This window comes from Poecilia latipinna, unplaced genomic scaffold (genome assembly GCF_001443285.1).
Source record: "Poecilia latipinna isolate Pla-1442-1.1 unplaced genomic scaffold, P_latipinna-1.0 Scaffold383, whole genome shotgun sequence".
Classification (NCBI taxonomy): Eukaryota; Metazoa; Chordata; class Actinopteri; order Cyprinodontiformes; family Poeciliidae; genus Poecilia; species Poecilia latipinna.
Window position 1 is genome coordinate 69454 of NW_015112999.1, and position 25035 is coordinate 94488.

The following is a 25035-nucleotide window of genomic DNA, read 5'->3' on the forward strand; positions in this document are numbered from 1 at the left end:
AAGAGCCAGAGTTAACACGTTTTTAAACCTTAATTACATTCTACTTTATGTCTAAATGACAGATCACAAATCACACAATTTAATAAGCAAGGACCTACTTTTTTTTTTTATAACCTTTTGAAAACAAACTAACAAAAAAAAAACATACAAGATCACATCTATTGTTTAAGAACCCTTGAATCAGCTGACATGCTGGTTTCCTTTCAGTGAAAAATAGCTACGTACTCACGGGATATTTTCATCATAGAGCCAGAGTAGCTTCTACATCCATCAAGAGTTACGAGTGTCTCCAAGCATGTCAGAGCATCTTCATTCCCACGCTGAGCCACATTCCTTTTCACTGTCTGAACACAGCTGGCAGTTTGAAGTCAGATCCACAGCTCCTAACTCTTTCCATTTCTCTCTCCATCTACCCCCCAAACCACCATGTGCCTGTCCCAACACTGAATCTATCCTTTAACCCACCCACTTTTCTGTGGCAGGCTCTCATTCACTCAGCCCCCCCACTCTTCCTCCCCTCTTCCTCATGTGCCAAACCCTCCTACCCAGCTCTGCCCACCACAACTCCTTCATATACAAGTCAGCACATTTTTGGAAAAGATTGGAGCTGCAGCCAAAAGATTGCTTCTTAATCCTGATCATTTGTCTCTCTATTTCAAGATGAAGTCTTAAAAAAAAAAAATTTCAACAATTTCCTGAGTGAGGATTTGACGAGACGAAGGTTATCTTTCACAGACCTTTCGAGCCTTGCTCCAAAAATGTGGTAGAAACATTCATGTGGGAAAGGTTTCAGTTAAATAAACTAGGATAGAGTGCAGCTCCAGATGTTGTTCCTAGGGGTCAACGGAATGGAAAAAACGTAGACAGCTGAAGTCGGGGAAAACCATGACATAAACCGACAGCAATCAGAAGCAGTGAATCATGCTGGAGCACTCAGCTTTTCAGCCTGCCCTTTATCAGACTGAAAACCTTCTCTGTTTCAGTCTCTTTGTTTGTAAGAAAGGCAGTGAAGGAGATCACCACTGTCAATTGAATAATTAGATCACAGAGAAAAAGAAAAATATAAGATAATAATCCTTATTACTGGTAAACCAGGTGCTAGAATAACAAAACATCTAAAAGACATCTACATAAATTGGTGAAACCTTTTTACAAAATAAAAATTTAAAGAAAGTAGGCATGGACATTGTCACAATATGATAGTTCTGAGTAAAAATAAATTGTGCAGGATCTTCCCAAAATATACAACTTACTCCTTTAAAAAAAAAAGAGAGAAAAACTAATTACAGTTTTTGCACAAGTTGGCTTTCTTATAGTAACAAAGCCACGGGTGAAGAACAAGCTATCTCTATTTATTATTATTTTGATCTTTGCTACATACAATTAACCAAAACCACAGAATAAACGTTCACTAAAACGTAATGCTCAAGTAAACATGCTAATTATAGAGTACTGCCCCTTTTTATAGTTCTGCTGAACTGTAAAAGAGCTGAAATTAGCTAGACAGTCATTCCTGAATAAGAAATTATGGCTGCAGTACGAGTGACGCTTGTTCGGTTTATTCAGTTGAATGTTTTCTCTCTTGTAAGCAAGGGAATGTTGCTGAGTCCTTTCAGCCAGCTGAACTGCAGTGTGCATCAACAATGTAATGTTTTAAAAACAACTCATTCCTAGAAGAAAGACAAGAAAATTATCTATTTGAAAAAAAAAAAAAAAAAAAAAAAACTCATGCTATCATCAAAAAAACCCAAGATGAGCCAGCCCTGGGCTGACTTTGTGAAGGAAATATTGCCCTACTTCTAATTGGATTACAACAGAGGAAATTACCAAATCTATATCTAATAAGGACACTTTGTTTCCTATCTTTGTATCTGAGGGCGCTTTAATTTAGTGGGATTTTCCAAGGTTCTCTGATTACGTAAGTAAACCATATCCATCCATAATTTCCAATCATGTGAGCAGATTTCCAGATGAGGCCTGCCTCCTCACTCTGTGACGCTGCTGGCATTTTCTCTGTAGAAGTGCTTTGGCTGTAACTGGGAATTTATCTCCAAGCACAAACAGGATGACATAGGTGATCCACTTTAGTCACCATAAAAACAAAGCATTTACCAGTAAATGCACTTAGCAGTTATCAGATTTTTAAAGAAAGACAAAGGGTCATAAATTGGAGTACCATAAAAATACCTGGGCTTCCTGCTACCATCATGCATTACCAAGGAATGAATCAGCCAGACAAGAAAAGCTCCAACCGACCATTACGGTTGTCTGTTAAAACACCTGGAGAGAGACACACAGAAGCAAAAATAAAAAAAAAAAAAAAAAAAACAGACACTACTACTACTACTGAAGGTGGTGTCATACTTGGAGAGACTGTAACAGAGGCCACTCTTTTCCTTTATAAAGGTAATTGCATACAGACACCAACTCACAGTGAGCAGTCAGCTTCGACTAGACAGACTGCCAGGGGAAACACAGAGACCCCTCCTCTAAGTCTGCCCTAAAACCACAACATCTGATGTTTCATGCCCAAAATAGTCCTACATTCCTTCTGTCTCTCAGTTGGCAATTGTTCACATGGCAGCAAATGGGAAGCTCAAATTATGATCAGCGATAGCTGGAAGGCAAATGTGATGGATGGCAGATAAATACCAAACTTGTGTATCCAGGAGGCACAGCAGATCTGCTTTTTTATTAGTCAGAGATTTCAGGCAGCGTTGTAAAATAGAAACATAATGGGACATGAAAATGACGTTATGCAAAGTTTGAACTTGAAGGAAGGGACCGCTGTGACTGTTATGGAAATTATTTACTGTTAGTCATATGCCCTTTAATCCGTTTTATTCACTAAAGTATGCTTAAATCTAGTGATAACCAATGGCACTGAGGTAATCTCCTGTAAAAAAACCCTAAGCCCTCCTTTTCCATGAGGGGATGCAATGTCAGTTCTATTAGTTCAAGGGGATTTTAGATTGAACTTCTTAAAAGTCAAGATTCTTACATATTATTTTTACAGATTTATGACATCTGGTAGAAAACCACCAGAATTCAGGGAAATTGGTAACCGTTCACTCCAAGCCCCATTTCTAGGAAAGGAGTAGATTATGTATAGTTGACACGGGTCAGTATGAGATTCCCACTGTGTAAGCAGAAATGCTCTGGCTTCACAGTGTTTACACAAAAAATTCAAATTAAAAATGACAAGCCCAGGCTGAATACAGGGTTGTTTTGGCTGCCTAAATTGTAACCTAAAATTTTGAATAACAGCAGTAACAACAGCTTTGGGAAACTGTTGTTGGTCAATTTAACTTACTTTATTTGGTTTATGGTTTTATAACCAAAAGAGTCAGAGCAAATAATTTTAGGTCATTAATTTAATCATAGACAATATTGATTTTCTGAAAAAAAATATATATATTTTACTTTATTCTACTGTCTCTTGTGTTGTACCCTGTTTTATTCCTTGAGTTTTATACGTTTTACCTTGTTTCACCCACTGTAAAGCACTTAACTTGACAGTTATTGTAAAGGACTATAAAAATAAATGTAATCTTACCGTTAGAGTATTTGTGTTTTCCAGCTTCCACTTTTCTAACGTTTTATGTGATAATTCCACACAGTCACTTCTTCACAGCATTTGAGGCAAGTCAGTGACTAAAAAATACGTAAAGCATTGTGTTTGTTTCCATCCCTGTTATTTATTTGATGAAAACTAGTCGTCTTAAATCTTCATCTATAAAAACTGCCAACATTTAAACACATTTAAAAGACTAGATCTTTTAAAGGTAAGAAATTGACATTTTATCAATATTTATTTGAGGTTCTGCAAACAGATCTTCATAAATGCTCTGCATTTATGGGTCCAAACACATAGAGGGCTCCCAAAATGGGCCCCTGATTTGCCAAAAATAATGGTGACTATTCAGAAGATGGATTAACAGAGAAGTACCCCCTGTAATTCACCTAATATTGTGGGAATAAAACCTTCCTATTATTTGTAGTAGGTCTTAATTAACCAAGCTCTCCATGTTCCTCAGACTCCAATATCCTCTACACAGTATTCCTCAATTATCAGCAAAACAGGAGGTGCCACAGCCAAATAACACAGCCCATACTGTGTTGGTAGCATTCCTGGTATCTATAAACAAGAGAAGCTGCTGAATTAATGAGCAAGAGTAAACTCTTAGAGATTGTCTGCCGTCATAGGTGAGTAACAACACAGTGCTTTTGTTGAAATGACTTTGTTGTTGATGGTGTGACTGGCACAGGAGCTAACTGGTTTCATAGGCCAAGTAATTACAGGGAGGCAGTGTTGAATCACCCGGGGACCTCGAGTCCCCTGTTTGATCCTGCAGAGCGCCATGGGGTCCTGTTATCCAGTAGTCCACATGGGATGTCGGTTTTAAATGGTCACCTCCAGGGCGTGTTGCTAAGGTGCCGGAGCAAAATGTTCTAAAATACAAATGAGCCAGCAAATCTTTGGACCTGCTTTTCATTGTGCTTTGCAGTGAACAGAGGAGATGTCCTTTCAGTGGACCACGTGTCTCTAACAAAGAGTGGATGAAACAAGCCTCCACGCCTCATGCAGCTCAGAGACCAGTGGAAAAACAGTGAGACCTCAGATCAGTACCCAGCGTGGATCACAGCTTGGGATTCTCACTGTATAGCATTGAGTTATTATGTTCCAGTTTCACAATAACACAATATTTTCCATAAAATCTACAAAATTATAACATATTCTAATTGTTTTTGTTTATTAAAAAAAGAAAATCATGTATTATTTCTATTGTTTGGGACTTTGGATGTCTAATTAAGACTTTCCTTGAACCAGTTACCGCTGCATCAGCCACCACTGCTGTAGATCAAACTGCCAAACCAAAAAGTGAACTTCCATGCTACAGTATCACAATCTGATCCAAAGTAAGCAGACAAATAACTTCTTTTCAGTTTTTCACAAATACTCTTAGAACTGAGAACTAGAAACTAGACGTCTCACATCAGTATTTGTTTTTAGATGCAATACATCTTAAAGTTCTGCTTTTGTTTGATATGAACTTCTTTTGTGTCAGTTTCTGGCAAATTGTCACGTAGAAACTAAAACAGTTGCACTTGTCACATGTGGCTCAACTCTTGACTTTCTCTGCTGGAAGTCAGATCACAGATACATGCTGCTTTAGTATAAACACAGTCTGGTTAACGACTTATAATGGGTCCACTGGTGAAAGATCAACCTTTCATTTCACAGCAGACAGACACACACACACACACACACACACACACGCACACCTGGAGGTTATTGATTCTGAGTGCAAATAACAACTATATGAGCTGGAGAGCTGCTGCTGTTGACCATTGCCAAAGCCTGCTGGGTCAAAAGTCATCTGGGCTGTTTTCATCTCGAGATCCTGTATTGAATTTAAACAAGATCGTCACAGCTGTGGTAACACTCTCCTTCACCTCTGAAGGACACCCAGAGAAGGGGGTTCTTTCATCTTCAGGGGGAAACAACCCATCAGCTCGCTCCTTCTGTGCTGCTCTCTTCCTTTTATCTTTCAATCAGCTATGGTAATGTCAGCCACTGGTTTCTGTTGTATTCACAGGTCTCCAATCACTTCACAATGCACGATAAGACTCATCCGGACCTGAACTCAGATGCTGTTTCTTGTGGAAAGGTGGTCACCGGGAGTCAAACTGATTCATGGATTTTGTGTTGTCTGAGAAGACAATGAATGGGGATTTACTGTCAGTAGCATGTGGGAGGAGGTTAGTATTTTATGGGAAATGACTTCAAGCCATCTTTAAAGGAAATAACAGTTTCAAGTCACAGAGGAACACTCCAGTGATGATTCCCATCTTACAACAGACTTTCAGTGAGGCATTAGGAATTTATCACTAGCCTTAACTGTAAGATGATAACCCACTGGTTCTGACTGGCTGTTGCAGAGTGATGTCAAATACTGGGACACAGCGGTTGAGCTGCGTGGCCCCTACGCAAGCCACAGCTTCAAAGTCCAATCAGAAACTCCACAGTGTCTTCTTTAACCTCATTACTGTGTCTCACATTCACTCAAGAGAAAATCCTCTAACAGCCACATGTTGAAAGCCCCAGGTTGCTCAGCAAACAGAAAAGACCAAAGGAAGTGCCAGCAACCCCCACAGGGGTTTTTTTTTTTTTTTTTTTTCCCTTTAGTCACACTACAGGAGGCTATGACACATGAAATATAACAGGCTTTAAAAAGAACCCTCCGCGTTCTTAAAGGACTTTTGACCAACAGCGCAGAACACATCAGAAATCAATCAGCTGAGCTTCCTGTGAAATATATAAAATGCAGCAACGTCCAAGTCCAAGCTAAACACTTCCAGACACCGGACTGCAGCTCTGTTCCCACGCATGTCAAAGAGTCCTGACAACCTTCTGAGCTGAATTTATAAAGAGTTTGTCTTCTTTGCTGATAAAGTCATCATGGTTGAATTTTGGAGATTTTCTCCCTAATTCTGTCCAGATAGGATCAAATCAAGACACATGCAGATTTCCTCCTCTAGTCGCAGCCTTTGCTGACATCTGATTTCTTTAATGCCGGAAATGTGAATTTACGCATTTTGAAAAAGCAAAAATGTTCATTCATTTCATTTTGGGAAACTTGGATATTTTAAAACCTTGACTTGCTTTGTCAAGGTNAGAGCCAGAGTTAACACGTTTTTAAACCTTAATTACATTCTACTTTATGTCTAAATGACAGATCACAAATCACGCAATTTAATAAGCAAGCACCTATTTTTTTTTTATAACCTTTTGAAAACAAACTAACAAAAAAAAAACATACAAGATCACATCTATTGTTTAAGAACCCTTGAATCAGCTGACATGCTGGTTTCCTTTCAGTGAAAAATAGCTACGTACTCACGGGATATTTTCATCATAGAGCCAGAGTAGCTTCTACATCCATCAAGAGTTACGAGTGTCTCCAAGCATGTCAGAGCATCTTCATTCCCACGCTGAGCCACATTCCTTTTCACTGTCTGAACACAGCTGGCAGTTTGAAGTCAGATCCACAGCTCCTAACTCTTTCCATTTCTCTCTCCATCTACCCCCCAAACCACCATGTGCCTGTCCCAACACTGAATCTATCCTTTAACCCACCCACTTTTCTGTGGCAGGCTCTCATTCACTCAGCCCCCCCACTCTTCCTCCCCTCTTCCTCATGTGCCAAACCCTCCTACCCAGCTCTGCCCACCACAACTCCTTCATATACAAGTCAGCACATTTTTGGAAAAGATTGGAGCTGCAGCCAAAAGATTGCTTCTTAATCCTGATCATTTGTCTCTCTATTTCAAGATGAAGTCTTAAAAAAAAAAAATTTCAACAATTTCCTGAGTGAGGATTTGACGAGACGAAGGTTATCTTTCACAGACCTTTCGAGCCTTGCTCCAAAAATGTGGTAGAAACATTCATGTGGGAAAGGTTTCAGTTAAATAAACTAGGATAGAGTGCAGCTCCAGATGTTGTTCCTAGGGGTCAACGGAATGGAAAAAACGTAGACAGCTGAAGTCGGGGAAAACCATGACATAAACCGACAGCAATCAGAAGCAGTGAATCATGCTGGAGCACTCAGCTTTTCAGCCTGCCCTTTATCAGACTGAAAACCTTCTCTGTTTCAGTCTCTTTGTTTGTAAGAAAGGCAGTGAAGGAGATCACCACTGTCAATTGAATAATTAGATCACAGAGAAAAAGAAAAATATAAGATAATAATCCTTATTACTGGTAAACCAGGTGCTAGAATAACAAAACATCTAAAAGACATCTACATAAATTGGTGAAACCTTTTTACAAAATAAAAATTTAAAGAAAGTAGGCATGGACATTGTCACAATATGATAGTTCTGAGTAAAAATAAATTGTGCAGGATCTTCCCAAAATATACAACTTACTCCTTTAAAAAAAAAAGAGAGAAAAACTAATTACAGTTTTTGCACAAGTTGGCTTTCTTATAGTAACAAAGCCACGGGTGAAGAACAAGCTATCTCTATTTATTATTATTTTGATCTTTGCTACATACAATTAACCAAAACCACAGAATAAACGTTCACTAAAACGTAATGCTCAAGTAAACATGCTAATTATAGAGTACTGCCCCTTTTTATAGTTCTGCTGAACTGTAAAAGAGCTGAAATTAGCTAGACAGTCATTCCTGAATAAGAAATTATGGCTGCAGTACGAGTGACGCTTGTTCGGTTTATTCAGTTGAATGTTTTCTCTCTTGTAAGCAAGGGAATGTTGCTGAGTCCTTTCAGCCAGCTGAACTGCAGTGTGCATCAACAATGTAATGTTTTAAAAACAACTCATTCCTAGAAGAAAGACAAGAAAATTATCTATTTGAAAAAAAAAAAAAAAAAAAAAAAACTCATGCTATCATCAAAAAAACCCAAGATGAGCCAGCCCTGGGCTGACTTTGTGAAGGAAATATTGCCCTACTTCTAATTGGATTACAACAGAGGAAATTACCAAATCTATATCTAATAAGGACACTTTGTTTCCTATCTTTGTATCTGAGGGCGCTTTAATTTAGTGGGATTTTCCAAGGTTCTCTGATTACGTAAGTAAACCATATCCATCCATAATTTCCAATCATGTGAGCAGATTTCCAGATGAGGCCTGCCTCCTCACTCTGTGACGCTGCTGGCATTTTCTCTGTAGAAGTGCTTTGGCTGTAACTGGGAATTTATCTCCAAGCACAAACAGGATGACATAGGTGATCCACTTTAGTCACCATAAAAACAAAGCATTTACCAGTAAATGCACTTAGCAGTTATCAGATTTTTAAAGAAAGACAAAGGGTCATAAATTGGAGTACCATAAAAATACCTGGGCTTCCTGCTACCATCATGCATTACCAAGGAATGAATCAGCCAGACAAGAAAAGCTCCAACCGACCATTACGGTTGTCTGTTAAAACACCTGGAGAGAGACACACAGAAGCAAAAATAAAAAAAAAAAAAAAAAAAACAGACACTACTACTACTACTGAAGGTGGTGTCATACTTGGAGAGACTGTAACAGAGGCCACTCTTTTCCTTTATAAAGGTAATTGCATACAGACACCAACTCACAGTGAGCAGTCAGCTTCGACTAGACAGACTGCCAGGGGAAACACAGAGACCCCTCCTCTAAGTCTGCCCTAAAACCACAACATCTGATGTTTCATGCCCAAAATAGTCCTACATTCCTTCTGTCTCTCAGTTGGCAATTGTTCACATGGCAGCAAATGGGAAGCTCAAATTATGATCAGCGATAGCTGGAAGGCAAATGTGATGGATGGCAGATAAATACCAAACTTGTGTATCCAGGAGGCACAGCAGATCTGCTTTTTTATTAGTCAGAGATTTCAGGCAGCGTTGTAAAATAGAAACATAATGGGACATGAAAATGACGTTATGCAAAGTTTGAACTTGAAGGAAGGGACCGCTGTGACTGTTATGGAAATTATTTACTGTTAGTCATATGCCCTTTAATCCGTTTTATTCACTAAAGTATGCTTAAATCTAGTGATAACCAATGGCACTGAGGTAATCTCCTGTAAAAAAACCCTAAGCCCTCCTTTTCCATGAGGGGATGCAATGTCAGTTCTATTAGTTCAAGGGGATTTTAGATTGAACTTCTTAAAAGTCAAGATTCTTACATATTATTTTTACAGATTTATGACATCTGGTAGAAAACCACCAGAATTCAGGGAAATTGGTAACCGTTCACTCCAAGCCCCATTTCTAGGAAAGGAGTAGATTATGTATAGTTGACACGGGTCAGTATGAGATTCCCACTGTGTAAGCAGAAATGCTCTGGCTTCACAGTGTTTACACAAAAAATTCAAATTAAAAATGACAAGCCCAGGCTGAATACAGGGTTGTTTTGGCTGCCTAAATTGTAACCTAAAATTTTGAATAACAGCAGTAACAACAGCTTTGGGAAACTGTTGTTGGTCAATTTAACTTACTTTATTTGGTTTATGGTTTTATAACCAAAAGAGTCAGAGCAAATAATTTTAGGTCATTAATTTAATCATAGACAATATTGATTTTCTGAAAAAAAATATATATATTTTACTTTATTCTACTGTCTCTTGTGTTGTACCCTGTTTTATTCCTTGAGTTTTATACGTTTTACCTTGTTTCACCCACTGTAAAGCACTTAACTTGACAGTTATTGTAAAGGACTATAAAAATAAATGTAATCTTACCGTTAGAGTATTTGTGTTTTCCAGCTTCCACTTTTCTAACGTTTTATGTGATAATTCCACACAGTCACTTCTTCACAGCATTTGAGGCAAGTCAGTGACTAAAAAATACGTAAAGCATTGTGTTTGTTTCCATCCCTGTTATTTATTTGATGAAAACTAGTCGTCTTAAATCTTCATCTATAAAAACTGCCAACATTTAAACACATTTAAAAGACTAGATCTTTTAAAGGTAAGAAATTGACATTTTATCAATATTTATTTGAGGTTCTGCAAACAGATCTTCATAAATGCTCTGCATTTATGGGTCCAAACACATAGAGGGCTCCCAAAATGGGCCCCTGATTTGCCAAAAATAATGGTGACTATTCAGAAGATGGATTAACAGAGAAGTACCCCCTGTAATTCACCTAATATTGTGGGAATAAAACCTTCCTATTATTTGTAGTAGGTCTTAATTAACCAAGCTCTCCATGTTCCTCAGACTCCAATATCCTCTACACAGTATTCCTCAATTATCAGCAAAACAGGAGGTGCCACAGCCAAATAACACAGCCCATACTGTGTTGGTAGCATTCCTGGTATCTATAAACAAGAGAAGCTGCTGAATTAATGAGCAAGAGTAAACTCTTAGAGATTGTCTGCCGTCATAGGTGAGTAACAACACAGTGCTTTTGTTGAAATGACTTTGTTGTTGATGGTGTGACTGGCACAGGAGCTAACTGGTTTCATAGGCCAAGTAATTACAGGGAGGCAGTGTTGAATCACCCGGGGACCTCGAGTCCCCTGTTTGATCCTGCAGAGCGCCATGGGGTCCTGTTATCCAGTAGTCCACATGGGATGTCGGTTTTAAATGGTCACCTCCAGGGCGTGTTGCTAAGGTGCCGGAGCAAAATGTTCTAAAATACAAATGAGCCAGCAAATCTTTGGACCTGCTTTTCATTGTGCTTTGCAGTGAACAGAGGAGATGTCCTTTCAGTGGACCACGTGTCTCTAACAAAGAGTGGATGAAACAAGCCTCCACGCCTCATGCAGCTCAGAGACCAGTGGAAAAACAGTGAGACCTCAGATCAGTACCCAGCGTGGATCACAGCTTGGGATTCTCACTGTATAGCATTGAGTTATTATGTTCCAGTTTCACAATAACACAATATTTTCCATAAAATCTACAAAATTATAACATATTCTAATTGTTTTTGTTTATTAAAAAAAGAAAATCATGTATTATTTCTATTGTTTGGGACTTTGGATGTCTAATTAAGACTTTCCTTGAACCAGTTACCGCTGCATCAGCCACCACTGCTGTAGATCAAACTGCCAAACCAAAAAGTGAACTTCCATGCTACAGTATCACAATCTGATCCAAAGTAAGCAGACAAATAACTTCTTTTCAGTTTTTCACAAATACTCTTAGAACTGAGAACTAGAAACTAGACGTCTCACATCAGTATTTGTTTTTAGATGCAATACATCTTAAAGTTCTGCTTTTGTTTGATATGAACTTCTTTTGTGTCAGTTTCTGGCAAATTGTCACGTAGAAACTAAAACAGTTGCACTTGTCACATGTGGCTCAACTCTTGACTTTCTCTGCTGGAAGTCAGATCACAGATACATGCTGCTTTAGTATAAACACAGTCTGGTTAACGACTTATAATGGGTCCACTGGTGAAAGATCAACCTTTCATTTCACAGCAGACAGACACACACACACACACACACACACACACGCACACCTGGAGGTTATTGATTCTGAGTGCAAATAACAACTATATGAGCTGGAGAGCTGCTGCTGTTGACCATTGCCAAAGCCTGCTGGGTCAAAAGTCATCTGGGCTGTTTTCATCTCGAGATCCTGTATTGAATTTAAACAAGATCGTCACAGCTGTGGTAACACTCTCCTTCACCTCTGAAGGACACCCAGAGAAGGGGGTTCTTTCATCTTCAGGGGGAAACAACCCATCAGCTCGCTCCTTCTGTGCTGCTCTCTTCCTTTTATCTTTCAATCAGCTATGGTAATGTCAGCCACTGGTTTCTGTTGTATTCACAGGTCTCCAATCACTTCACAATGCACGATAAGACTCATCCGGACCTGAACTCAGATGCTGTTTCTTGTGGAAAGGTGGTCACCGGGAGTCAAACTGATTCATGGATTTTGTGTTGTCTGAGAAGACAATGAATGGGGATTTACTGTCAGTAGCATGTGGGAGGAGGTTAGTATTTTATGGGAAATGACTTCAAGCCATCTTTAAAGGAAATAACAGTTTCAAGTCACAGAGGAACACTCCAGTGATGATTCCCATCTTACAACAGACTTTCAGTGAGGCATTAGGAATTTATCACTAGCCTTAACTGTAAGATGATAACCCACTGGTTCTGACTGGCTGTTGCAGAGTGATGTCAAATACTGGGACACAGCGGTTGAGCTGCGTGGCCCCTACGCAAGCCACAGCTTCAAAGTCCAATCAGAAACTCCACAGTGTCTTCTTTAACCTCATTACTGTGTCTCACATTCACTCAAGAGAAAATCCTCTAACAGCCACATGTTGAAAGCCCCAGGTTGCTCAGCAAACAGAAAAGACCAAAGGAAGTGCCAGCAACACACACAGGTGTTTTTTTTTTTTTTTTTTTTCCCTTTAGTCCAACCACAGGAGGCTATGACACATGAAATATAACAGGCTTTAAAAAGAACCCTCCGCGTTCTTAAAGGACTTTTGACCAACAGCGCAGAACACATCAGAAATCAATCAGCTGAGCTTCCTGTGAAATATATAAAATGCAGCAACGTCCAAGTCCAAGCTAAACACTTCCAGACACCGGACTGCAGCTCTGTTCCCACGCATGTCAAAGAGTCCTGACAACCTTCTGAGCTGAATTTATAAAGAGTTTGTCTTCTTTGCTGATAAAGTCATCATGGTTGAATTTTGGAGATTTTCTCCCTAATTCTGTCCAGATAGGATCAAATCAAGACACATGCAGATTTCCTCCTCTAGTCGCAGCCTTTGCTGACATCTGATTTCTTTAATGCCGGAAATGTGAATTTACGCATTTTGAAAAAGCAAAAATGTTCATTCATTTCATTTTGGGAAACTTGGATATTTTAAAACCTTGACTTGCTTTGTCAAGGTATTCTTGTGTTTTATATGGGGTAATATGAGAGCAAAACAGTAAAAAAAAAACAAACAAAAAAAAACTCTCTACATCAACATGATGACCGAAATCATAAAATCTCATTGCAATGAATTTAACATTGAATAAAGTAAAATAAATGAAAAACAACAACAACAAAAAATAAAAAAAACAGGGGTATGCACTTTTGCAATAATGCAACTATGAATATCTGTGCACCCTATGATGTAAAGACTGGAAACAGAAAAAGAGAATTGTGCTGAAGCCTTGTCTCAGACGCCTGAATTCAGTGAGAATCTTTGTTTCTTTTCCTCTATTTTCTTTTCCGTGTCAGTAAGTCAAAGCTTTTTTTTTTTTTTTTCAGTTGTCTTTTCAGCTACCTCCCCCACAGCTGGTGTCTGCCGTTCCCCATGTGGTCATGGAATTAACTGTATTCCCTTAACAAGCTCTACATTTCTATTTGCATCCTAATTTGAAGTCCACATCTTCTTTAATGTAAAACTCAGCAGCCTGTGTGCCTCGCCATGTCACGCTGCTTTCCCACTTCTAATTTACGGTTGCACAACTGTAATTCTTTCGTCCCTTTGATAACTTATATAAACACTGTAATTTGGTTTTCCAGCAATGCCATATAACATGACTTAAGGGGACTATGAATTACGAACAAGCGCTTAGCCAGCTGACCTGAAATCATGACACAAACATGGAAAAATATTGACTGGAAAGTCTATAAGTTGAGGCACCCACACTAATTAAACAGCTCATGCTCAGAAGATCTAAAGCATAAGAATACTATAATACACAAATGACTTTTATCCGAGACCACGACTCTGTGAGGTGCAGAATAGAGGAAAATAATCAAAGAAAAACATCCAGGAAAAACTCCTCTGTCGAGTCGAGTCCCGCAGAGTTTCATTAGGTCCTCCTTATTCTCATTTGGAATGTTTCCCAGAGGGGTCTAAAGTGGAGTTTCCTCCTTCTCTTGGAATGGCCTCAGAGAGTCAGAGGGTACAGAGGGGACCAATGATAGAAAAAGAGCTCCAGCCGTGAGAACCCCCTCTCAGGACGTCCACAGTTAAGGCATGGAGCCATCCAAACGGATGCTGGTCCTAATTAACTACATGAAAGAGCAGCTGGACTGCATCAGCAGCCTTGCAGCACTTCTGCAACAAGATGGTAAGTTGCAACATAGAGGATAAAACAGGCAGCCTGAGTTGAGGACATAAAGGTCACTTTATAACCACTGCAGTCCAGCCACTGCTCTGCTTGATAGAGACAGTGTCTCCTGCATATGTGGTGAAAGTCATAGTTAAAAGTTAAAATAGATAACTCTAACACAGAGATGGTGTGGGAACTGAGAGACAGACACAGGAGCAGAATGACTGCAGCCTTCACGTTTCTACTGGCATGAGATTCGCTTTTCTACCACAGGGGGGCAGAAAAGCCCCCCTGTGGTAGAAAAGCCGACAGTGCCGACATGTACCATATGTGCTTACCATTTAAGGATCAATTTTTATACTTATTATTTACAAAAAACAAAAAAAATAAATAAAATAAAATAAACTACAGTCTTACTATTAGAAATGTCCTTCAGCTCCTTGTAGCTGCACAAAAAAGGGGAACATAAACAAGTGACAAACCCATCTAGTCTTAAATCTCCTGTTGTCCTCGGGTCGTTTTGACCCGAGGACAACAAACAACCTGAAGGTTAACGTATAGTTTGTAATCAGTTGGCCTAAATGAGTCACTTAGGTATATATGTGTTATATCCTGACATGTGTGAAATGCTGAGGAACGAAGCACTGTACTTTCAAAGTTAATGTGTGACTTTTCGTTCCTGTTACAATGCAGCAGAGGCATTTCTGAAAAATGCACTTGGTAAATGATTAGCTGTGCACATGTGGCAGCTGTCAGGACAAGCGGCTCTTCACGTAGACCACAGTCTCAGTCTGCAACAAGAATTTCCAGAGAATCTTTATGGATATGACTTCTTAAGAAATTGAGTGGAGAAACTCAGCTTGGTCAAGATTGTTAAATTATGTTAAATGGCTGTAATTTGCACACCAACCAATCAAATGCACTGCTTCTAATTTTACTCTAGCTCTTTTGCATATATAATTTTGCAGAGTTTGTTGGTGTTGGCTTAACCCTAAATCTGAATCTTTTCAACTTTTTAAATGTTAAGAATGGTTGAGTTTGAAAATGTTACAGGAAAAAAAGGGAAATGTTGATTACATAAGCATGTTATGAAACTATGTTTACGTCTGAGACTGCATTTTGCAGAAGTAGAATCTGACAGCTACCTTCAATTGAATTGTTCTACTTCATTTCAAATTAGCATGAAAGGCAAACATGTTTAAGTCAAAGCACAATATTTCTCATGACTACATTAAAAATTTCACTAATTAGATTAAAAGAACATGTTCTGGAAAATACTGTTAATATTGAACTGGTCTGATCAAAGTTGTTTGATCTCCATCCAAATCTGCACTTTCCCTGCAGCATGCTGTTCCAAATTACGACAGTTAAACACATTAATGTCATTTAAATGAATTCAAAGATTATTGAAACCCTGAGATGGAGATGGATCAAAAAGGTCAACCTTTGTTCATGCTGTTCATGCAAATTCTTCTTATCAACAAGGTGAAAGAAACAGAAAAAAAAGTAATCTTAACATTTATGGAGATAAAAATGTTCTTTCAGAAAGAAAAAATACACCCCAATTAACAGCTGATCGGAAGTAGGTCTCATCACGAGCAAAGCAACATGCTCATTTTCATACACGTTTATCTTCAAACTTCAGTTTGAACGAAGGGGCAGATAACTGTTTCTCACACTTAGCTGTCGAAATGATTCTCATGCTGCAGTGAAGCGTTGATGAATAAAGCAGTCTAGATACGAGAGGGATTCCGAGAGTGAGAGGACAGAGTCTTTCTATTCTTTACTTTGAAGAGCCCTTTTAATGTTATAATCCCTCTCAAAAAGAGAGAACAATGCAAACTAGTTCTCTGCTGGATTTTCAAACAACTGCCACAGTCAAAGGATGAAAAGCACAAATTCTTGTCTAAATAGGAAGGAGGCCCGTTGTATTCTCTATTCTACAAATTTCCAGAGCGAGCACATTATCCTGTTCAGACACTTCCATAAGTAGGTTTTCCTTGACAACTGAGAGTTTGAAGCAATTATGGAGGAAGTATTCAAATTATTTGTTCACACTACAGTCACTGGTGAACAATAGTGATTTCTACAAATTCACTTGTTGCTGGGTTTTTATTTGTATTTCCCACCAGGGGGATCAATTTCTATCACCTAAATGTGCAATAACTGATCCAGACACACAGGATGTATGGTGACTGGCTGAACAAATGAACACAGCACCATAACAAGCCTCAGGGTCAATTTACTCCTCCCCAATTTATAGCCCTAATTCAAACCCTGGTGTTGCCATTTTGTTCGTTTTTACCTTTTTTTAGCCATAGAAATACAAATGATTTATCTTAGCCCACATATTCTAATTTGTTTGTATTCAATGCTCTGAAGATTTTACATCACACCCTATTTCCATTGACTGCAGTTGTGATTCCAATATGAGAAAATTGAGACTGAAGTGGGACAAATTATGACTCCTATTTAAAAAGTCTAAAAAACTTTCTACAGGTTCATATCCAAGTAACTCAAGTAACATAACCCCATTTTCTTAAAGAAGTCTATCAGTAGATTATAAAAAAATTGTCTAAGTGGGCATAAAACCTCCCCGATAGAAACAGATGGATGTTGTGAAACATTTTGTGTCAGGTAGATCTTTTTTTCTCTACCTGAAAAAGTCAGGCATGAAACAACAAAAAGTGAAATGCTATGAAAAGGCAAAGGGAGGAAGTAACTGTCACCCCTTTAACAAGCAAAACAAACTGTTGGAAAAAAAGAGCAATGAGTAGTAACTTCACATTTGAATAACACACAGCAGTGGACCAACTAGCGCAAATGACCTTTACATCCAATAGCTATTTAGGGTAGTAGCTGTGTTTCCATTACAAATGTGCACAAAACTGCTATATTCAATATTCTGCTAATGTTGAAACGACATAATTTTGCCATGACTGTTGTTTGCATTAAATAAGAAACACAATCAAAATCACACATGAATACATATGTTCAGACGATAAGTCATTAAAAAAATATGCTGTACTGTGATCCTCCAACTACTTCCTGTCATATAAATCTATTTTTAAAAATCCACCTCATCATAGAAGCAAAACGTTTTATCAAAAAAACTGTTTTTTTGTTGTTGTTTTTGTTTTAGAAATGTCAAATTGTGCAAATATATAGTCAATGGAAACATGATTGTATGGTAAGCGACATATTATGTGTTTCCAAAAGGCAGGGAGAGTCACTGACATAAACAACAAGTGGCACATAAGCACTCTTGATTGTGAAGATCACTTGTAAATGGTTACATACTTTTCCAGCCATAGTAGCATAATGCAATAGATTTTTACTGGTCTGGGTTGCATACATAAGCTTTAGGCAATAGTCGAATAACTTCTTGTTTGAGACACAACAGCATCACAAAGAGAAGCACCGAACGCAGTCTGAAGTCGAGCTTTTAGTCACGCTGTCGTTTTCAGCTGCTTCGAGTTTCCACCAACATACTGATGAAGTTTCCAAAGTTTTTTTTTTTTTTTTTTTTTTTTTCTTGGCAAAGCTGGAACACTCTGAAACACACATAAAGGTCTGTGAATCATTCAGCTGCTAAGTTTCCATTATGGCCCAGCATATTTTATAAGAAAACAACTTGCCTGACATAATTAATTTAGTGAGCTACTGCAGTTATTTTTGGTATGTATCACTGTCTCCAAGGACAACGCATGCTCTGTGGAGCCGAATGGGCGAATATTTTACCCAGCATGAAAACAATATACAAAAAGATGCAGAAATACTGCTAAACTTGGGATGAGCTGAAAAGAAAGGAGTTGAAGCAGACAAAGGAGAAACTATGCAGCAGGTTCTCCCAAGTATTAACATATGGAATGCTCCTTGGAAATATGAAGAATATTTTCAGGAAAGAAACACATTCCTCAGTGAGTGAAGGCAGAGATCTTTACTTGAAAACAATCCAACAATGTCTCTGTCTCATCTGTCTTATCTGTTACTGAAGACGCTTAGATACTGGATAGAGTTTTTGACTATGATAAAAGTAAATATGACTAAGAAGAAGAGGCATCCTTAGAATTTAGGATGAGAATATGTGAGTAATTCTGCCCGTCCCCATTGTGCCCATTCACTTACGGCCTGCAGAGGTCAACAGACCAATAGAGCAGGAATGTCAATGAAGCAGGAATGCAAGAGTCAAGACAATGGCACGACCGCAATTCTATTAATCATCCAAAATTATAATACGTATCACAATTTTCAGAATGCAAGCAACATATTGGACTTTATCTCACATTTACAATAAGACAACAACGAATACTAGACAAGAAGCCAAAAAGAACAAAAGACAGATGGAGCATTAAAATATCACATTTTTTGTCTTCATTAGTGTAATAAATTTTCACGGTATGATCTCTTTGAGTAAAAAAAAATACCATGGCAATATTTACACCACTGTTCTAAGAACTATTTTTAATTGTGGAACCAAAAAAGACATATAACTTTGCATGGTAGATATAGAGTTGATAAAGAAACTGGAATCTGGAAAGCTCCTCTGCCATCACCAGAACCCCAAGAAGAGTTTGTTCACGGGAAGCAACTATTTGTATGAGGTAATAATCAGCCAGTATGCTTTAAATTTCCCAGCTAGTTGCATTCATAATGCCACTCCTTCATCTGCAATATCAGCAAGTACAAGGCTGTGAATACCTTGTTTGGGAACTTCAACAACCCAATGTTGTCTTTCAGAAAACATACTGAGACACCAAAAGTTTCTCTAAAATCTGTTTTTGAAACAGGTAGTAAGCAGTGCTCCTTTGGTTCCCATGCCATCGCTGGTGATGTTTCTCTCAACTGGAATCATATTGGCCTTCATAATTACAAATCACCTTTGAAGTGTTTTCTTTCTGTCACATATGGAGACATCCAAAAATTTAGAATTAATTAAGGAATAAGGACAAAAGTGAATTCGGACTAACACCAAAAAGTGACTTTTGACATTGAAAAATGGCTGTCAAAAAATCTATTTTGAAAGAAGAATCCAAAGGTTTACATGATTTTTTTTTCTCCATGCCAAAGAGGAGCCTAATTGCTAACATCTGTAACACATGACAAATTACATGACTCCAGATGCAAGCAAACATCAGATTATGTCAACTTCTGTACACACAACTCAAGGGCATCTTCATAAATCTCTGCAACAATAACAAAAAACTAGGATCAAAAGAGCATAGTTTGCCTTACGTCCTCTGTCGTGACAAACAAAATCTTACCCACACAATCTGTTATTTTATCTCACTCTTGTTAGAGCATTTGGTAGGGGAACTGTGTCTCTGACGTTTTGTGTCTATAGCCACCCCTCTCATCCAGCATCAGGATTTTTACACCTGCAGGGAGAACCAAGGCGTCACATAGTTTGTCCTCCTCACTGTTAAGGCATGCCACACCTCCTCTTGATTTCAATGAGTATTTATTTAGCTTAAGTTTAAAGCCAAGGCAATATTTTAGAGTTTTGGGGGAAAGCTAAATGAGAAGTCAAACTCTACTGCAATGAAAGAAAACACTCCCGGCTCCAAGCAGCAGTGCACAAATAAGCCGGAAGGTTGTAAAACCGCCTAGAAAGACATTCATTGATATCTCTTGTTTACACTCTGGGCGCAGTGTTCCTTGGATGGTTAATCCTAAGGCTTATCACACATTACTATTTGTTACAGTTTGTCGATACTACTCATTTGCCGAGGCTTCACCCTTGACTACCAATTGGCCGAAGGTTATATCTGACTTTTAATGGTAACACAAACGAACGCAAGCTTTCACAGAGTGTGTTTCACCTTAAAGTGTGATTCTGTTCAATTTTTATTCCAAGCATGTTGTGATCTATCCACCTTGAGCTTTGACTACTTAGTGAAGCTGTCAAAGGGGAACTAATCTGAGTTGAAAACAAAACTGAGACCGAACGAGACAAACAGCTTCAAGTCCAAAACTGTGGAGCAATGGCGTGAGCTGTCACTTATTTCCAGAGACATCTCCTACCTCCAGCAATCCTCTTCACTAGTTGGTGTCTGGCAATGATCCTGCCCAGCCTGTAGCCGGAGCGCCTCCGGCAATGATCCATTCTAAGGTAGATATCCTGAGTTTCAGGAGTCATGCTGCTCAGGCAGTCACTGCCTGTGGACTCTGGGAGCTCTCGAAACATGGCTGTATTCTATCCCAAACAAGACCCTGACCAGTGCCTGAAGCACACTCACCCACACACAACAGAAAACTTCACATACATGCGCAAAAAAAGCCTGAAGAGATCTGAGAGGGACGGCTCAGTGGAGCCCGGAGGGGAGGAGAGTCAGCCCTTTTGCGGGTCACGTGACCGTGGTGAAGCCAATCACAAGGAAGCAGGAAAAAGTACGGCCCACCTTTCTGAGCTGAATCCAGTGCCTGTATGAAGGCTCGACTGCCTTCCCCGCTCTGGAGGGAAATATAAATACCACTGGAATGCCTATGAACTGAGTAAGGGAGAAACAGTGGATGATGTAGGGTGTGGGAGGGCTTACAAAAATAGAGGCTCTTGGATTTACCCTGCACGAGAACAATTTCTGTGCTGTTTCAGGTGACGCCGGTGCCAAATTTACTTGGTGTGAGTGAGACTTTGGAGAAAACTGTAAAAGAAAGAGGAGGAGGAGAGACGTCCTTCTCTTGGTATGGGAAATGCTAATTTCTAACCCCCACCAAACTATTTCCACTGACACTGGCAGGAAGTTCTCACAGTAGGTCACCTCAAAGTGTCAGCCACTGAGTGGGGAAAAAGAAAAAGATTTAGCCTAAATACACACGTGACTTTGATCTTCACCGATGGAAACCCTTTCATTCGCCAAATATTTCACTGTCATTCTTCACTGCATGCCCAATATTATGTAAGAACGACTGTAAACTCGTGACATGCCGAGGCAGTTTTTCCCAATTTTGTTATGAGAAAAATAAAGAAATTAAAGTCAAATAAATAAATAAAAATCAAGCTTTAAAAATGAGCAAAATAGAAGACTATATACACCTCATGCATGTTTATATATAATTTGCAAATATGCAGGCATGAAAACTTGTTAAATTTCGAGGAAATGCTCTGAACTCGAGGTCAGCAAATGAACAGTTTATGCAATCTTCCATTACGTTAATTTATACAACAATCTGGACTTTATAGAGAGAAGCAAAGCATACGAGTTCTCAGACAAACATGATTATTATCAATCTTCAAGAAAACACCCATAAAAACCGATATGAAATGGTAAAATGAATGGTGTATACAATAATTTTTATAGGTATGAAATATAAGTCAGAAAAGACGAATTTGGGGGAATGGTTCGTAAATTAAGCTACACAATGCAGTTTGGTTCATTTAACTTGATCTCAAGCTCCCAATCTGCGTAGTTTACAAATTATGTAGGATTAGTCAATTAACTTTGTGTTTAATACTAGAAGAACAATGTAAAATACTTCTAAAAGATATTTACAGCACAATTTAGGGCTGGCCAATATTGGTGAAAAACGTATCCCTATTCAAGAACTTCATATCAGTCGATATCAATACTTATTGATTAGTTTTTGTTTTTTTTTTGTTTTTTTATGTAAACAATACCAAACTAGTGATGTCTCCTCTTTTATCCACAATTTATTTTTCAGCTGTTGAACATGTTGAACATGAAACTGCTCCTACATCCTTAGGCATACTGTGCACACATTCTGTGGAGCGCAATTTGTCTGCAGACAGTTGAGATTCCATAGTAATGCGGATCGATTGCCTACATTTCTCATCTATTGTGATAGAAATCATTATTGTTTTATCGTCCAGCCCGAGCACTATAGATTATAACTTTGAATTAAACATATACTCTTATCCTTATCCTTGCCTGAAACAACAATCTTCCCACATCTAAACAGAAATAAAGGTTGCATCCAAAAGTCCGGTCTTCTTATGACTGTTTGAGACTTAGCATACAAGCCTGCCAGTTTAGCACAAGCACGGTGCCATACATGCAAAAAGAGGACAAACGGGCAAGCCACCAAGTTAAACACAGCCTCTGTCTGTTCCTCTGCCTGGCTGGCAAAATCCACCCCAGCTTAGCCTCACAAAGACCACAATTGAGAAGCACACTTCAGCGTCGGCTGCACATTTTCATAAACTTCTCCTGGGTTTAATGGCTCTCTTCACACCCTGGAGAGGAGTTGTATTAATAGGAGGCTGCTGCACCTAAAAGAAGTCACTGATGGTGCGAGTCTGTTCTGATGATTTCATCGAGTGGTGACTCATGTTTTACTCACAAGTACCTGTATTCATTCACGTAGTAAAAGGACCGTTTAACCAATCGGACCTAAAAATAAGAGGCAGTGTGTTCGTTAAAGCGTAACTGCCGTCAATCAGTCTCCGTTTTGGACTTCCTTTCTTGTCTAGACGATGAAGTTTACCATGTATCGTGTTACGGGATCATCATGAATGAGATCAGTGGTGACATCGCATTCAGTTAGCTCAGTTAGGATTGTGAAAGAGCTAAAAATTCTCCGCTGTGCTCAGAGATGCCATTGTGTTTTTAACTCTGGACTGCATGCCACGCAGAAACGGCTGTGGTCTGTCCACAGAGGGAGTGCTGCGACTCAGGCCCATATCAAACATGTTGGAGCATGCCTCTGTCTGGGTCTCAGAGCTAAATTGCAATACAGCATGGCAGCAGACATCTAGGCTCACATCAAAGACAAACAAATACATATCAAGGTGTTGTGATAGACTGGCATGCCTGACAGGGACGATTTGATTGTTCATCTTCATGACAAAAGCAAAATAAATAAATAATAATCTTCATGATACGGCCCATATGATAACTTGTACTGAGTGCATGTGCAACTGCAGTTGTTTAATACAACTCCGGCCTTTGGAAACTTCTAGTTTGAGCTGCTCAGCTTCAGCCAGGTGTGATTACAGAGAGGGAAAATTGTGTTCATCCTGAGGCTCACATGTGGCAGCAAAGGCAGCTGTGATGTGGTTTGATCGTCCAGCAGACATGTAATCTGCGCTGGACAGTCATGGTTCCACTCTGGCGATGTTTCCAGTGGTTAAATCTTAAGAATAACTCTAGTGTGATGCAAAATTTCCAAACTCCTGAGACAACAAAATGAATGTTCCTAAGATTTCTTTTTTTTCCCCCTGTGGTTAATAATGCTGATGCCACTGTTGCTTTTTTGAGTTTCTGCTGTTGTTTTGTACAGAGTTAAACTTATAGGCAATCACACACCAGTTGATTCTCATTCAGAGTTAGTTGTTGATGCAGATTAAATGATTAAATACTGTTCATTTTGAAAGCTACTGAACGATCCATTCACTTTTAGCTAATTTATCCCCTCCTGTTATTTTGCTGTATAAATCCTTATGGTGGAAAGGAAATCTACTGGCACATTAGCTCTACCAAGAATCTTTTTTTACCAGCCACCCCTGCTTAAAAGGAAGTCAGAATTAACTGTGCCTGCTATAAAAAGCTTGAGCTATGATGGTGTTTAAAACTAAAAGAGCACCAAGAGTTGTTTTCTGCAACTCAAGTCCTTGATTGCCACTGTCCTGCAATGTTTGGATGGATCCCTACTCCAACACACCTGCATCAAAAGAATGGTTAGTGACCAGGTCTTTGCAAACCTTGCTGACATACCGAGGACGTAATTCAGCCTTTTGTTTGGGGTTTGTTGAAGTAGGGATTTATCCAAAACTTGAAGGATTGCGGCATCCGAGGCCTGGAGTTGCAGACACATAAGAAGAGCAAAACTGTAGAAGGTAACAAATACGTAAGTACGTAAAAACTACATTTTTTTTTTGTATATTCTTCTAACTATGTGTATCAAAATCAAAACAATGATACATATGTGGTGTATCTTACTTTACCAGCACTATAAATAAACAATAAACAGGTGAAAGTCAGGTACATTAACTTGTGGCCATACTGAGATACACCTACCAGTCCAAGCCTATTCTGCAACAGAATTTTTACTTTTTAAAAATTAAATGACAGAGATTATTCTAAAGTTGTAAGTCAAATGCTCTCTATGATAATATATAAAAAAATGCAATACCTATGATTTGCTTGTGGGCGATGGCTGCTGCCCACCTAAAAGCCAGAGTATTACGTAATGAAAGAAATGTTGTACAACTTCGCTTTAAATAAGTACCAGGTTTATGAAATATTCCTATGGGAATGTATTGTGACAGCTCAAATCGATCTTTCTCCTCCTGCAATTAATCTGGAACAAACCTCTTATAATCACAAACGCATCACCTTCAGCGGACAATCACATTTGCCCTTTGCTTAATGACACTTAAAATATCCACAATTTAAACCGTAATGTCTAAATAGCATTTTCCCCTTTTCCAGTCAGCTTCTCAAGCTGCAGTTAGTGCCTTGGCAGACATGTTTTATGGAGCACTCTGAGACTCTCGGAGACAGCAGCCATCCATCAGTCCTAAGTTATAAATAGGTCATCTTCTGTGATGTGACACACATAA

At 38.8% G+C, this 25035-nt stretch overlaps 1 protein-coding gene across 4 annotated transcripts in view; it reads right to left on the bottom strand.

The window, feature by feature from the left end:
* stard13b (StAR related lipid transfer domain containing 13b) overlaps nt 1-25035 on the bottom strand; it is a 72761-nt gene that overhangs the window by 15054 nt on the left and 32672 nt on the right. The window contains exon 1 of one of the 4 annotated variants that reach the window (XM_015036854.1): nt 20538-20764. The exons of 2 other annotated variants lie outside the window; for them this stretch is intronic. In XM_015036854.1, coding sequence (XP_014892340.1) covers nt 20538-20700 — 163 coding nt within the window. In that variant the 5' untranslated portion in view covers nt 20701-20764. Of the gene's footprint in view, nt 1-229; nt 441-20537; nt 20765-25035 lie in introns of those variants that run through there. One more of the 4 variants, XM_015036856.1, reaches the window with a different exon arrangement.